The sequence below is a fragment of the Phytophthora infestans genome, genomic scaffold (assembly GCF_000142945.1).
Source record: "Phytophthora infestans T30-4 supercont1.23 genomic scaffold, whole genome shotgun sequence".
Lineage (NCBI taxonomy): Eukaryota > Oomycota > Peronosporomycetes > Peronosporales > Peronosporaceae > Phytophthora > Phytophthora infestans.
This window is the reverse complement of record NW_003303736.1, coordinates 775,197-790,430: the sequence shown is the minus strand read 5'-3', so window position 1 is coordinate 790,430 and position 15,234 is coordinate 775,197. Positions and strand designations below refer to the sequence as shown.

The window sequence follows — 15,234 nt, the reverse complement described above, 5'->3', positions numbered from 1 at the left end:
CTGTCCTCATTCGAAAACGTTGTATAATTGGCAAACTAATTAGATGGCAAAATGAGAGAAGGACATTTTACAGTTTACCAGGTATGTCCTCACCTGGTAGGCTCAATATACAGCACAAATGCAGACCAGGAGTCAAACACCATCTTCCCTAAAATAGCAAGGGCTAATGCAATCTCTGCCCAACTGCAAAGAGGCTCAGCCACTTCCACATGTGCTGTTGGTACGCAGTAGCATGTGTATCTGTTCAAAGCCATCTTAAAAACAGTAGTAGGTTCGTAGAAGTCTCCATATTCCGAGAGCCGCCAATGCAGATGCACTCATCACTGATGAGTCATCAGATGAGTGAAACGCAATAATACCTAGTGTAACATTGGTTTTTTTTGCTCGCTACTACTTCCAGCAATAAAAAAATTAATCGTTATATTAAAATTTAACTTATAATTGCTCTCGAGTTTCATGGTGAGCTCCGCTCCGGACCACACGACGCTTATTATTAGATGCTGGAGTACGGATGCCCAAAAAATGACACACCGAAAAAAAAACAATTCTTTAAAAAATAATTTATTTGAGTACTTTCAGCCGTGATTTATGTTGTCATTTTGTAAGACTAGGTACAGTATTCTGCATGAATGGAGCGAAAACAGCATGTATTGATATAAGATATCAAAGCAAGTAATTGATGCTCGCTTTGTTAGCTAAACCCGAATGTTGCCAACAGTGTTGAATGGTTGTCGCGCTTACCTTCGACCACGCACCCTAGCACCACATCAATGCAGTAAATGAAGCCAATTTATAAGGCTCTGCGTGTCCTTCTCCTACGCGATGTGATGCATGCATCATTTTTATTATAATAGTGTAGCCTTCTCCACTGGTTGCTTCAGTAGTGTAGCTAACGACTTAAAAATACCACACATCATGGCTTTGCCGGGAGTGGTTGGGAGACAGAACTCGTTTACGGCCCATTCAACGATTGCCTTGTAGGACATAGTAGGAGAGGGTGCTCGCTTCTTGATGATGGCCACCTTCTCGGCCCAGGTAAAGCGTAGCCGCTTCGTAAAATTGCGGGGCATGGACGCATTTGGTAGCTTAGCAACGGCGGGGTAAGTTTAAATATGAAGGTCCGTTCAACTACATCATACATGTGCAAGGCGAAAAAGATCGCCAAAAGCGCGCCAATTTCAAATGTTGAAATGTGTGGTATTATTCTTTGTGCTAGCTTATAAGTTTATGACCCGTTCGCTATTCACGCAGAATACTGTAATGCATTTCATAGAGCTCCTGAGTTCCAACCAATTTTCGAAGTTGCCGAGGGCATTCATCTAGTTTTAGATAAATGATCTCGCCTTTGACGCTGAAAATGATCTTGTTCTTGAAAATAAACACATCCTACTACGACGTGACCACGATATATAGAGCATTGCCTGTAAGGGTCTCACGCGTTATGTACTTCTTGACAAACCTTCCGATTCCATTTTATCGTATTTTTGGGTATCCCTGACTGTGAGTAACGCAAATAGTATGTAGAGTAGTTCGCCCCTGCGAATTCTTCGAACTGCGCATTAAACATAACCTGCTTTAGGACGCTCGTCATGGCGGATCCGAACATGCACAGCGTCCCACCACTCACCTACAACACTGGTGTGCACCCGTTTCGATTCGGGCACGTGGAGTCCAATTGGGTAAGCTAAATCTGTCTTGAATAAAGAGTTGTTCTTAATAGACTGGTTGCGACTTCTCCCAGACGTTAAATGTTGCGCCGCGTTTCAACTGCAAAGGGTGATCGCAATATAATATGGGCGAAGATCGGATGACTGACTAAACATTAGACTACTGGTACGTTTGTCATACGGGGCTTATACAAGCTTGGATCGGTCGTGAGCCGTGTCATAATCCACAAATGGGCCTTCCGCTGCAATGTGTGGGGCCCAGGGCTGTGCAGTACTGCCACTTTTTCCAAAGTACTGGCGGCAGTAGAAGGATGCAAAGCTGAAACCTACTGCAGTACTCAGTAACTCGATTCACGGCGTCTGAACTACTTAGTAGAAGTACTGTAGTACTATCTAACTACTGCTTACGACCAGCTTAATATTGTCAAGTGTGGTCCACACTCTCGCTTGTGCGGTCCACACTCTCGCTTGTGCTCCCGCTGCTCGACCAACTAGAGGGACGCTGCATGGTCAACCTTCTCGCAAACGCGGATGCTCGCATGCTCCATTCGCCGAATCTTCGCACGGTTGTACTTCATCAGCACCTGGATCTCAGCTCGACGGTTGTCTGTGCTTGTACGTAGAGGTCCCATGACAAAGGCTCCCGTTGAGAAGACACGCTCTTGGAAGGCCTAGCCATACACGGGCAAGAGCAGCAATTGACGGGAATGTTGCAGCCCCAGTCTCACGGTACCAATGGCAAATGTCGATGTGCTCGCATAGAGCTTGCAAGTTCCAGCAAACGTCGTTTTTGCGTCGGACTAGGAGTAACTTGGTGAAGTCTGCTTCCGTCAACTGGTCGTCCGATGCTTGTTGGAGCGCAACGGGTACCCAGTTCACACTGTGCTGGTACCACTTCGCAAGGACCTCATCGGCTCGGTCGTGAAGGCTGTCCACAGGCGTGTTGCTTGAAGATGAAGCAACCAATGGCGCGCCACACATCACTAACTCGTCGTCAACCGACGGTACCAAGTCCAGATGCGGTGGTGTATCCACGTCCGTGTGCAGGCTGTTATTCGTGTTGGAACCGTGGATTGCCCGAAAAACTTCTCGGTGTGCGTTGCGAAGCATTTGCTCGCCCTTGCTTATAACGGTATTCACATCACCTGCGTCTTCTGCGAGCCCAGCGGTATCATCGGAGCCTTCACCAGAGACAACCCCACCAACGGCGGCTTCTTGGCGTAGCTTTGGAGGATGAATGAGACTGTCGACCGTGAGCTTCGTTCGGGGGTCGAGCAACAAGATAACCACCGACTCAGCCGTAAGCGTGGGCAGCCTCTTCATAACTTGCCCCTTAATCCGGTTCACACAAATCATGGCCTTGTCTGAGAGTGCGTCAATCTGAACATCGTTACGGGGAAGTGACTTCTCGTTTGGCTTTGGTGATCTCGCAGCGTCGAGATCGTAGATGTGGAATGTGTCTGTGGCGAGCCGGTCAAGCGCATACTTCATCAAAGCGATAAGCTCTGATGAGACTTGGTTGCTGCGCTGTACGTCAATGCGCGCGAGGTCAGCCAACGAGTGCGTGATCGCTTCAACTTCCACCAGCAGTCTCCACTCACTGAATGTAAACTTTTCGAAATAGGCCGGATCGTCGTAACTCTCACAGTGCTGGAAATATGCTTTGAGCGCGGGGTAATTGAGGATAGTGCGCTGGAAAAGAGTTACGGAGGATGCTACGCGAGTGTCACAATCGACGATTGCTTTCAGCTCGGGGAGACAGTAGATTTGCTGCACCTTGGCGAGACGTTCAGCCCTTTGCGGTGAGTTAAAGTAGTTGTTCAGACTTCGAGCCTTCTTGATCAAGGTGGCTCCCTCCGGAAATGGTCCGCCAACCGTGCACAAGCGCCGCTCCTTTTTCGGCTTGTTTGTCGTGGGGTCCAGCAGATAGACAGTCTCATAGTTCTTTCGCATGCCCATACCGTATACAAGGCACAGATTCAAGACATGCATGGCGCAGTCCGTCGGTAGAGAGTCCTCAAATAGTTTCGAGACCTTCTTGGCGCTAGGCGCGGTATCAGACATCGTAAATTGCGCCATTGACTCGATGTCGATCCCGTAGAACTCACTAATCCTAGAAGTGATCAGCGTCTTGATCTTGCACGAGTCATGTGAGCCGTTGTACACGGTGACCAACAGCGCGATATTGACGAGCTCCCAGCTCAAGTCAATGAAACTTGCAGAAGTTCCGACTAGCCCCTTTTTACCACTTCCGGTGGTGCAGCCGTCATGCAGCACATTGAGGAAGGACAGATGTACAAGGCCCTGAATTCAGCGGACAGCATGCCTTCTGTCAAGAAACAAAACCGTTCGAACGAGGCATCCATCATACCATAATAGGTCCTCTGGGCGAGAACGGTAGTGTTCCCCGAAATCAAGCGAACAAAGTTGCGGAAGTCTTCTGTTACCACCGTGTTGTACGGTAGACCGTCATTGAGCAACCACCTGGCAATGTGCACGTTAAGCTCCTTTGCCGTCGGGCCCCATAGCCTTTGCAGTGCACCTCGTTTTGCCATCGGCGCTTGGGACGACAAGTGGGCAGATAAATCGACAATGCTCCGAGACAAGTATCCAGGGGTCGACTCAAATTGGTCCCGAGCTCGCTTGACTCGCTTCTGCATCTCAGCCATACCGCCCGGAAAATTGCCATGTTTTGAGACCATGTGGTCCTTGGCATTGGAAGTGTGACTCCAACGCCGAAGCCCGCTCATCCACGCATCTCCGGGGTGGTTTGCCTGGCTGGTGGCGGTTGCCGCACATAGAATGCATATATGGGTGAATCGATCAGCATCATCATCATCACCCACCGCATAGGGAGCTGCGAGTACATGTGCCACGTCCCACACGTTATCGCGTTTACCAGGTTCACGGAAGTGATGCACATCAATCGGGATCCCGTATGAGTCCACGCCAACAGGACTGTCGGGCGGCAACGTTGCCTCCGACGACTGGCTGCTCAGTAGCTCCGTCGTATCCGTAGAGTCCTGGCTAACGGCAAGTTCTTGAGATGATTCAGGCGCCCACCCCACAATCTCGAAGGTATGTCGCCGATCGTCCGCAGCAACAGTCCCCGCAGACAGATTCTTGGCTCTCCAATTCGTGATACACGACGCGCTGCAAAATCTATAACGCATCTGTTAGTAAAGTGAATTCAACCATAGAATATCTATAATGTTTAAATATTACTTATCGCACGGCGATGTTGTCCGGGTCGTATAGACTGTTAGAGCAGAGATGATGGACCGGCCTTTAAAAAACGGAGCAAGGATCCGTTACCGCGATGTCGGGGTAGTCACATCCAACAAAAGAGCACTTCATTGGCGCGAGAGAGGCGTTGAGCGGGCTGGAAAGGAAGTCTGGGTTGCAATGAAAATCGCAAAGTGAGTGAAAGCTCGCTCAGATCGCAAGTAAATGAGACTGGCCTGCGCATCAGACCCGAACAGGACTCGCTGAACGAAATTACTTTGCAATTGTGCTTGAAGGCTCACCAGCAGCCATTCAACTTGCAAACCCGTCGTGTTCGAGTGAAGAAAACGACGGGAACATGACACGATAGACATACCGATGCCGCATACAGCTTAGTGATCAAGCCATTCGGAAATCCAGTGTGGTGGTCAAAACGGAGCGTGTTCCTTCTTCTTCTGGATCTTGGCAGTAATTCGATAGTACTATCCGAGCTCCAGTGACTGAGTACTGCTGTAACAGTAGTATCAAAATTGGCCGAGTTACTGAGTACTATAGTAATAGTAATAGTACTATAGTACTATTTTCTACTGGTGGGCCGGATTACTGCACAGCCCTGGTGGGGCCATATTAGCCACGACGAGCTTGATGTGTTTCCAGTTCACGGAGCTTTTCAGTCCGGGGATCTGGTATAGTTCACGCAAATAGTGTTCAATGTTGTGGTAGTACGTCAGGTGCCTGTCCGTCTTCGGCTGGAACGTGTCCAGTCGGATGAGTGTGTGGAACAAATGCACATCGGCCTCCGTCACGCCCTTTCCCACCAAGAACCTCTTTTTGGCCAGCATCTTATCCAGTTTAGCCAGAGCCTCATAGGCCTTGGTCTCCGTCGGAGCGAACATTTTCTTGGAGAAACTCATAGTAACTTCAGTCACAATCCCGTCATTCACAGCATCAATCTCCGCTCGCAGCTCCTCAGGGTACAAGTGGACGTCAGACGGCACCAGCTCACGAAATCCAGAGTCAAACGTACGTAGAATACCCGTGGACTCCTCCGATACGATCGTGCCCTTCTTCTTGTCCCACAACACGGGCACTGAGAACGTACGCGGTGCGGTATCCACCTTCTCGTAAAGATCACAAACGAACGTCACGTGGTTCACCGTGTCTGGCACGCAGTCATTTGTCGGGTAAATCTTGCCATTAGCACCAACCATCGTAGGTGACTTTGCCGGGTCCACAAAGGCCCAGCTCTTGTGCTCGTCATTGGGGTCAGTGGGCTTTGTCTTCTGAGCAACGGGGTGCGCCACAGAGAGGCTAATGACGTCTTCAAGGCCGAGCAAGTTGCGCGCTGCAAGTGCACGACAGGCAAACGGACACGGATACGAAACATAGAGGTGGTAGCGACTCTTCTCAGCAGGAAATAGAGCGTCAGCACTGGGCTCGATCTTATAGTCGTACGGAGCAGGCTTACTGGTGGTCATGGTGGAGAACGTGGAGAACGTGGAGATTTTAAATTGCTTCGTGCTCTTGGAAGCAAATCGGGAAATGAGGTTAAGTTGGAGCATGATAAAAGGCAAGTGACGTCAGTGAGCTGTAGGGAACGTAACCTACTGAATATAAATGGTCAACAGCCTATTCAATCGCATGTTGATTCCACTTTGTTGAAGCTGTAAAAATGATTAATAAAAGTGCTTGGAAGTGAAATGATGGATAATACAGTTATTGTATGCGTAATATTAAAAAAATACATTATTTTTAGAATTTAGAATGTGTAGTAATGAGCTTACAATAAGTCCTTCTACAGATAAAATTAAGTACGAAGCACAGACTGGGACAGCCATTTGTAACGAGAAACAGCAGGTGGAGCTATTAGATAGGCTTTCATTGCATGCCCGTTCTATTTGCGCTATCTTGGCATATAATCAGAACAAGGCTGTGCGCGGGCACCCAGATAAGGGACTTTTATCTCGAGGGTACCACAACGGAGGCCACTTTTATCATTTGGGGCCCCAAATAATCTGCGAACTATTGGAATATCTTTTAAGCTTATGTAGGCTTATTATGAAAGTACTACAGGTACTGTGAGGAAGACAGGTATCACTGAGTAAGTGCATCTGCCCGTCTAACCAGCTCCTCTACCTGATATCCCAACGAGTCTCCGTAGATAAAGACGATGCTCCACACGTACACACCTTCCGTTTTAGATAGTCAACAGCCTGCAATTTGACCGACGCGGTGCTCCTTGTAGGTTTTCACTATATCTTGTATGTCAAATTCTTGGACGACAGGCCACTATAAAGTTCTACCGGGATGTTTGGTGAATGAGCCGATCAACGTCGTACGAGTCAGAATTGCGTTGCAACCCTCCTACAAGAGAACGCGGCCGCCCTAGTCCTCGCATTGGGAGTTTCTGCAGAGAAAGACCAATTTTCAGCTTGTCTAACAAATCAAGCGAATCAATAACATGCGAGCAGATCCAGCCCGTACCATAAAGTTTTTAAATGAAATGCACAACAGATACAGCTTATTTGTATAATAATATAATGATAAAGAAGAGCGTCAGTTTATAATAATTGACAAGTACCCAACGAGACTGTACATCAACAAAGCACGCTTAGTACGTGGTATCAAGGGCGCCATTATTGCAAGTGCTCGCTTGTCTACTGTCACTAGCTGCAGCGATAGAAGTGATATCTGTGCGTCGTTAATAAGATCATTGAGTCCAACTTTTTCCAACAACGATTGCTTAACCCCTTCAACCCGAGAGCCTGGACCTTACACGTTACGTTCCTTTTCTTAACGTGGACCATACACGTTAAGGAAATTTATACTTGTGTTTTGTATATGCTCTTACAAAGGTCAAGTCAACGCGGGGTAGGTGATGTATCCAAGCTTCCCGCTGGAAGTGCATAGATGAGTCGCGCAGAAAGGACGCCCGTATAAGAAGTTAGAGGAGATAGACACGCGTGCCAAATCTCATATAAGTAATGGCAGGGAAATGATCGACACCACTCAATCGGTTTCATTTGAAGATTTGGCGGACAAGACTCAAGCCACAGTCATGGCATTCCGCGCTCGCTGGTGCGAGCTGAAGAAAGCAGGATGGACCTCGAAGAGACCAACCGGTCTCTCGGTCGACTTCACGTACCTGAAGCCGGGGAAGAGCAAGAAGGACAAGCGCGATGTCGCCTTTTCGTTGGAGAAAACGTGTTGATGCTCTACTTGGACGCGATGGATCGGGGTAGGACTACCTGTGCTCTTCTACTTGTTTGCTTTGCATTGACACGTTTTAATGTCGTAGCGGAGCTTACAGCAGCGTCCGAAGCCTCCCAGCAAAGTGACTCGCCACAAAATCCAGCTCCAGCTAAAGGTACGTGAGGCAGCGTGTATATACACGTTATCTTGACGTTAATCATGTCTTTTTGCGCTAGCTTGTATCGCATCAGCACATGAGACTGAAGAGCTACAGGAGAGTCCAGTAACGCCAAGGCGTGGAAGCCCGCGTCCTATCGCTGCGACTGCTCAAAGTGGTGACGTAACTTGGGCAGTGTCTCCCCACTCTATGGCGTGTGAAGAAACAGCTTCTGACGAAGAGGAAACTCTGACAGGCGAGTGTACCTGTCGTGTATGAACATGTTAGCAGATTGTCTAATCGTGTATGTCTCCACTATCCTGTAGGCCGGCGCAATCTCAACAATGCATTTGACGAAGCTGAAGATGGTAAGGTCTTGTCAGAATACAGCGACAGTCGACATGATCAATCGGATACTGGAGAGAGCAGTGGCGTCAATGTGGTAGATCCATTACGTGTTGAAGGTACCTATATGTTGTATCATGTACATACACGATAATACTATTCACTAACATGTATCTTGTGTTTGAAGCTACACCAAACGGCAACCAAGCTGGCCATGCCCAACTTGGATTTGCTGTACTTGAGTCCGATGCTGAAACCGATGACGGAGAAGACGACAAGTCGTCAGAGGATGGCCTTGACGATCTGGACGTGGAGCTTCCTGTCCCCCCTGAGCGAAAGTTTGATGATGACTTCATATCGGCGGTTGGTGGTTTGGCAAACATATCTGCCGGAACAGTACCAGATGATTTTCTGAGAGAGATGTCGGCAACGGGCTGGTCGAATCAAGTGACGCACACACCGTACGACCCCCTGATGGAGCCATACGAAACACGACCGGCAGGTTCAATGCAAGAGGACTATCCGCATCTATTCAGCGGTCAGTCTGGCCCTACCGCTAAGGCTTTACAAGCTGCCGCAACACCTTCTGGAGCTTTCTTTTATTTCGCCCAGCCGGAGCTATGGGAATCAATTGCTGCTGAGTCGAATGACTACTTCGAAGAGAAACTTGATGAACGGGTGAAGGGACAGCATGCAAAACAAATGGCGCGTGAGCGGAAAGACCCCGAGTTCAAGAGCAAGTCGCAAGAGCGTATCAGAGAAGACGTGCTGAAAGCGGCGCCCATCACCGCTAGAGATCTGTGTGTATTTATCGGCCTCTTGATCGCTCGATCAATAACCCCAAACAAGGAAAAAATGGCAAACCACTGGAAAACGACTGATGAAGGGGCTATTCCCCGCGGTTGCTTCGGGCAATTCATGACTCGCGATCGCTTCATGCATGTGTCGCGTAACCTTCACTTTAGCAGTAACAGTGATGAGCGTGCCTTCACTGATCGTGCTTGGAAGTTACGACCGGTGATAATAGCACTACAAGCGCGTTTTGCTGCTGGTTATATTGCACCTGCCATCATGGCCTTTGACGAAGCGATGCTACCCTCGAGATCTACTTTCAACCGTATGCGTGTCTTCATGAAGGACAAGCCGCACAAGTGGGGCACTAAATTATTTATGCTCTGCTGTGCGAAGTCGGCATATTGCATCCGGTAAGTATTGGGCGTGTCTAAAGACACGTCCTTATTTTTTTTGGCTCCGAAGTTCTTTTATCATGTATGGTCCTAGCTGACATTAGCTCTATGTTGTATGCAACAGTTTTGAAGTCTATTGTGGTAAGAAGGATAGAGCAGGAGTCACCAGCTCAGCTGACGAGATGACAGGGCCAGCTGCTGTGGGTCGGAACCTCCGCAACGTTTTTGGACCGAAACCATCTTCAGATGGAGCTATGCGACTCGTTGTCATGGACAACTATTACTCGTCTGTGGCGCTGTCAATGGTGTTACTGATGATAGGCTTCTATTTTATTGGGACGGTGCGCTCCGACCGACTGGGGCTCAGTGCAGAGCTCTTCCCGAAGAAGAAAATGCATGGGATTAAGTCTCCTAAAATACCCAAGAATCGACCTGCAAACATTGAACGAGGGACGTTCATCACATCAGATGCGCTCCACGTTCCAAACATGAGATGTTTGCGGTGGTGGGATACTCGGGCGGTTCATATGCTAAGCACGGGTGGTAGCGTGAAAATGGACCGCATCGTACGTCGCGACAAGCTGACTGGAGAACAACAAGAAGTTGTGTGCCCTCGTGTTGTCAAAGATTATCAAACGTTCATGGGGGGCGTCGACGTGCATGACCAACTAAGGCTACAAAGGTAAAGTGTTCTTATCGTGTCTATACAACCTACCTTAGCATCTAATCATGTATGTTCACCTTACAGATACTCGCTGCAGCTTTGCATCAAATTCAAGAAGTACTACAAGTCTCTCTTTCTTGGTCTTATTGACCTCGTAATTATCAACGCATACATCGTGTACAACGCTGCTCGTGCTACTGCAACCCTTCCAAAGGTGAACCACGTCACATTTCTGAAGAAGTTGCACTTGGAGTTGTGCCAGCTGCGTGAGGAGGACTGGGATAGTCTACGCAGCAACGAATGCTTCCAAGCGACACTTTCTAGAAGTGGCGATGCTACTGGCCGACGACAACCCGCCCATCGACCGCAGCTAAATGACGAGTGGCGTGCTGGCAACAACAATAAGGGGAGAAAGCGACGAACTCGTGCGTGCAAAGTTTGCTCGATACTCAAAGGCACTGACGGAGCTCGCGGTGGCGACTCATCCGTGTACTGCAGTAAGTGCAAGCTTCCAAACTCGTCGGAGAAACCTCTGGCCTGGCGTGTTTTTCTCTGTGAGAAAGCACGACATGTAGTGAATGGGAAGGCGATGAGCTGCTTTGACATTTGGCACAGTGCGTGGCGAAATGGGACGTTGGCACCTGCACCTACTGGGGCAAAAAAGCGAACGATTCGCGCGCGCGCGCCGGCGAAGAAGCACTCCAGTGAGGAGAGTGCTGGAGAAGGAGTTCAGGGGGATGATTCAGAAGGAGCCGAGGACAGCGACGAACCAAATGATGAGTCCAATACGAGTCCCAGCCGTTCCAAGCGGCCCCGTCTTCCTGCCAGCCCTGTGATGACTGTCTGAGTAGCTGATACCGTCCGTCTATCTTGATCTAGTTTCACTATTGATAATGCCGCGCAAATCAACCTTGTTGCAGCTGTTGTTAGTGTTAGTGTTATGCACTTCTCTCACTCGACTTTACACTTTGACGCCATGACTCTACCACATACCAGGCTCAACTTTATTGAGCGACCTAGACGATTGAAGTACAAACGTGTATTGTTGACCAATTCAATAATGTACATACACGATAGCGAGTGGTGCCTCCTCTGGTGAATAGGCTTAGCTTGCGCCTATCCACTATACACGATAGCGAAGTGTATATAAATTTGTATCGAAACCCTTACCTCATATACACGTTAAATCAGCTAGGGTTTAGGGAGATGGGGGGCCCAAACACCCTTCGGGATCGAGGGGCTAAAGCTGGTACCGAAAAATATGAAATATAAGTAGTCGCAGCATACACAAAGACAACACCTGTAGTTACTGCTCTTTTGTGACACTTGTGGCGTAACGGATCCTCTCTGCGATGGGTAGGCGCATCGTGCATGCCTATTTAAAACAATTGGGATCCGTGTTGAAAATCTCGCGATGCATTAGGTGAAAAATAACTTATTTTGTTTTCATCACAGCATTTATCGGCAAGACCCTGATTAACGACAAAAACGACATGTTAGTAAATCGTCAAATATATCGATTGCTTCGCTCAACTTCTGCGTAGTGACGATGCTGTCCAGAAGGAAGGTTGGTCGCGTCGCATAGTAGCACCCTCGGCAAAACGGAGCTCAACACCGTAATTGGGGCTCAACACCGTAATTGCTGCTTGTGGTCAGTGACTATCACCTTGATTACACGGTGATGACTTTCAAGAGGAGCTATTAACACTTCATCGCTCCCATCGACGTGTCAAGTATACTTTTTGAAGCCAATTCGCAAGTTGGTTTCCTTTTGTTGTTTCCAAGCACTGACGACTCGTTTTGAAAGAGCTCTGAGCTGCTTAAGATCGTGCTTCGTGGAGAAGATGAATATGAGATTCGGCAACGTCTTTAGTGAAGCTCTTAATCTGTTTGGTTTTGTCTGTTTTCAGAACGCACATAAGAACTTCAACGTGGGCCAAACTCATTTCAAAGCAGACGCTATAGCATCTGAATGATCAATACTAGCACTTCGGGCATTTACATCCACGTCCAAAAAATGGGTTTGCGTACTTCACTAATGCTTTGAACATGCGCTCATAAGCAAAAGTGCCCTCTGTCCGAACGAATGTGCGCGCGACTAGTGAAATGATAATGAGAATTTTGCCGGAAAACGTACTTTTCTCACCCCTACTAACGTCTTTTTTGCTTTAGGATGCTAAGTTTGATAATAAATCCGGCGTGTACATCTCGATACCTATCATTTATCGTGTGGAGGACGGGCGCCCGACGAAGGCATCTACTTAGCAAAATACAGCCATACATACTGAAACTTCGACATATTCATAGATACATTGTTCTCGCCGCTATGCGAACAAACTTTGTCAACGGGGAGGACAAACAGCTTCTATCCCTCGCCTATGAGTGTGAGGCTGCGGGGAGGCGCATTTCATGGAAAGACCGCGCGAGCAGGATGCGGAGGAAACGTCACCCTGGTGAACTGGAGCAGAGGCTACGAGCGTTGAAGCGCACCTACGGGAAAGACATTGCGCGATTTCCACGGTGTTTACGACCCAGAGCGGCGATTGAAGACACCCAGTCCGTTAAGCCTTCTATATGTACTCCCCTACTTGCTAGTCAAGCTGAAATGGCCATCCAAGACATCTACAGTAGTGTTTCTGCAGCCGACATTCGCCAAGAAGCTGGAAAGACGGACGAGAATGCTGGTGAAATGCTGCCCGCGGCAGTCACAAGTATCTTACAGATGATAGGAGAGGTGCGGCAGGAAGACGTGTTTCTCGATGTGGGGGCGGGACTTGGCCATGTTGTCGCGCAGGTTGCTCTTCAGACAAACGCTCATCGTTGTCTAGGCATCGAGAAACGGCATGACGTTGTTAGCGCTGGAGCGAGATGCGTACAGTCGCATGCGTCTCTGTTTGGTCATCTACGGAAAGTACTAGTTTTCACTGGAGATGTACTTGACACTCCACTTTCGACACGCGCGCCATTTAAAGCAGCAACACTTATTTTCTTGAATGATTTTTTATTCACTGAAGAGGCGAAGGTTGTTGTCCAAGGGGAGCTCAGTGGTATGCCGAATGCACGAGTAATAGTGTGGACGTCGTTGTATTGTCCTCGTCACAGAGATTCTTGCCGGAATTTATTTTGTGGAAGATGGAAGCGAGCTGGAACTACGTATGGTCATTGTAGCTGGAAGTCTCAGCCAGTTCCCATTTACCTATATGCACCTCGTAATGTTGAGAGCGTGCCGGAGGCGTAAGTATGAGCACGATCGCTGGGAACATAGACCGCAGACATCTTCCAGCGTGGTCATATTCGTGGTACACTTAGCACGATTTTTATGTTCAGGAGATTCTGGCTCACCACCGGACACGAGATCGCTGCAGCCTTCAGTAGCTCAGCCAAGGGACTCGAGTCGAACACTTTGTCGCTGTGGAAATATTCCTCGAATGAATCAATGCATGTGGCCAATTTCTGTAGCTCCAGTGACGCGTCCGTCTTGGCTGCAGCCTGGTTCAGACTGCTCTTCCACTCCGCGTACTCGACAGTAGCCAATTTCTTGTCTGCCGCAGCACTTGTAAAGCGTTGAAAGAACTCGTCGCTATTGACAGGTGGTGACGGGTTTTGGATGTGCAAAGTCTGGCCCAAAGCCTCGGCCAGACGCACAGCGGAGAAGTGAACAAGGGCACGAGCTGCGTAATCCACTGGGGTCATATCGAAGTACCAATCGGAACGAGCAGGCACAGCACCGAGTTCGGCATAACCCTTAAGTAGCAGGTAGATGAAGTCACTGGCTTTCCACTGGCCGGTGAGAGACGACGGAGCCATGTTTTTGCCTGGACGTAAAATGGATACAGGGAGCCCACGGTGAGCAGCTTCGTGACACATTTGCTTAGCCACTTACTTGCTCTGTGTAGAAGTGAACAATGGCACGAGCTGCGTAATCCACTGGGGTCATATCGAAGTACTAATCGGAACGCGCAGGCACAGCACCGAGTTCGGCACAACCCTTAAGTAGCAGGTAGATGAAGTCACTGGCTTTCCACTGGCCGGTGAGAGACGACGGAGCCATGTTTTTTCCTGGACGTAAAATGGATACAGGGAGCCCACGGTGAGCAGCTTCGTGACACATTTGCCCAGCCACTTACTTGCTCTGTGCAGAAGGGAACAATGGCACGAGCTGCGTAATCCACTGGGGTCATATCGAAGTACCAATCGGAACGCGCAGGGACAGCACCGAGTTCGGCACAACCCTTAAGTAGCAGGTAGATGAAGTCACTGGCTTTCCACTGGCCGGTGAGAGACGACGGAGCCATGTCGCCTGGACGTAAAATGGATACAGGGAGCCCACGGTGATCAGCTTCGTGACACATTTGCCCAGCCACTTACTTGCTCTGTGTAGAAGTGAACAATGGCACGAGCTGCGTAATCCACTGGGGTCATATCGAAGTACTAATCGGAACGCGCAGGCACAGCACCGAGTTCGGCACAACCCTTAAGTAGCAGGTAGATGTAGTCACTGGCTTTCCACTGGCCGGTGAGAGACGACGGAGCCATGTCGCCTGGACGTAAAATGGATACAGGGAGCCCACGGGGAGTAGCTTCGTGACACATTTGCTCAGCCACTTACTTGCTCTGTGCGTAGCTGTTTTTGAGCTGATCTGACAGCTCAGACAGGTCCGCAGTCTCCAGGAAATTGGGCGCGGTCAGCGTTGATGGGAACACACCGTTCGTTGAGATGTAGTGCACGGGCTTCCCCCAGGTGGAATTGTTGGGCCTCATTAAACAGCGCAAACTTGTTTAGAGCGCTCTTAATAC

General features: G+C 48.9%; 1 protein-coding gene across 1 annotated transcript; it reads right to left on the bottom strand.

Moving 5' to 3' along the window:
• Nucleotides 1-5,410: 5,410 nt before the first annotated feature.
• Nucleotides 5,411-6,556, bottom strand: PITG_11353 (glutathione S-transferase, putative; the record flags this gene model as incomplete). Its single annotated transcript, XM_002900911.1, has 1 exon — nt 5,411-6,556. One exon carries the CDS (start codon nt 6,452-6,454, stop codon nt 5,477-5,479), a length of 978 nt encoding a protein of 325 aa, XP_002900957.1.
• Nucleotides 6,557-15,234: the final 8,678 nt, after the last annotated feature.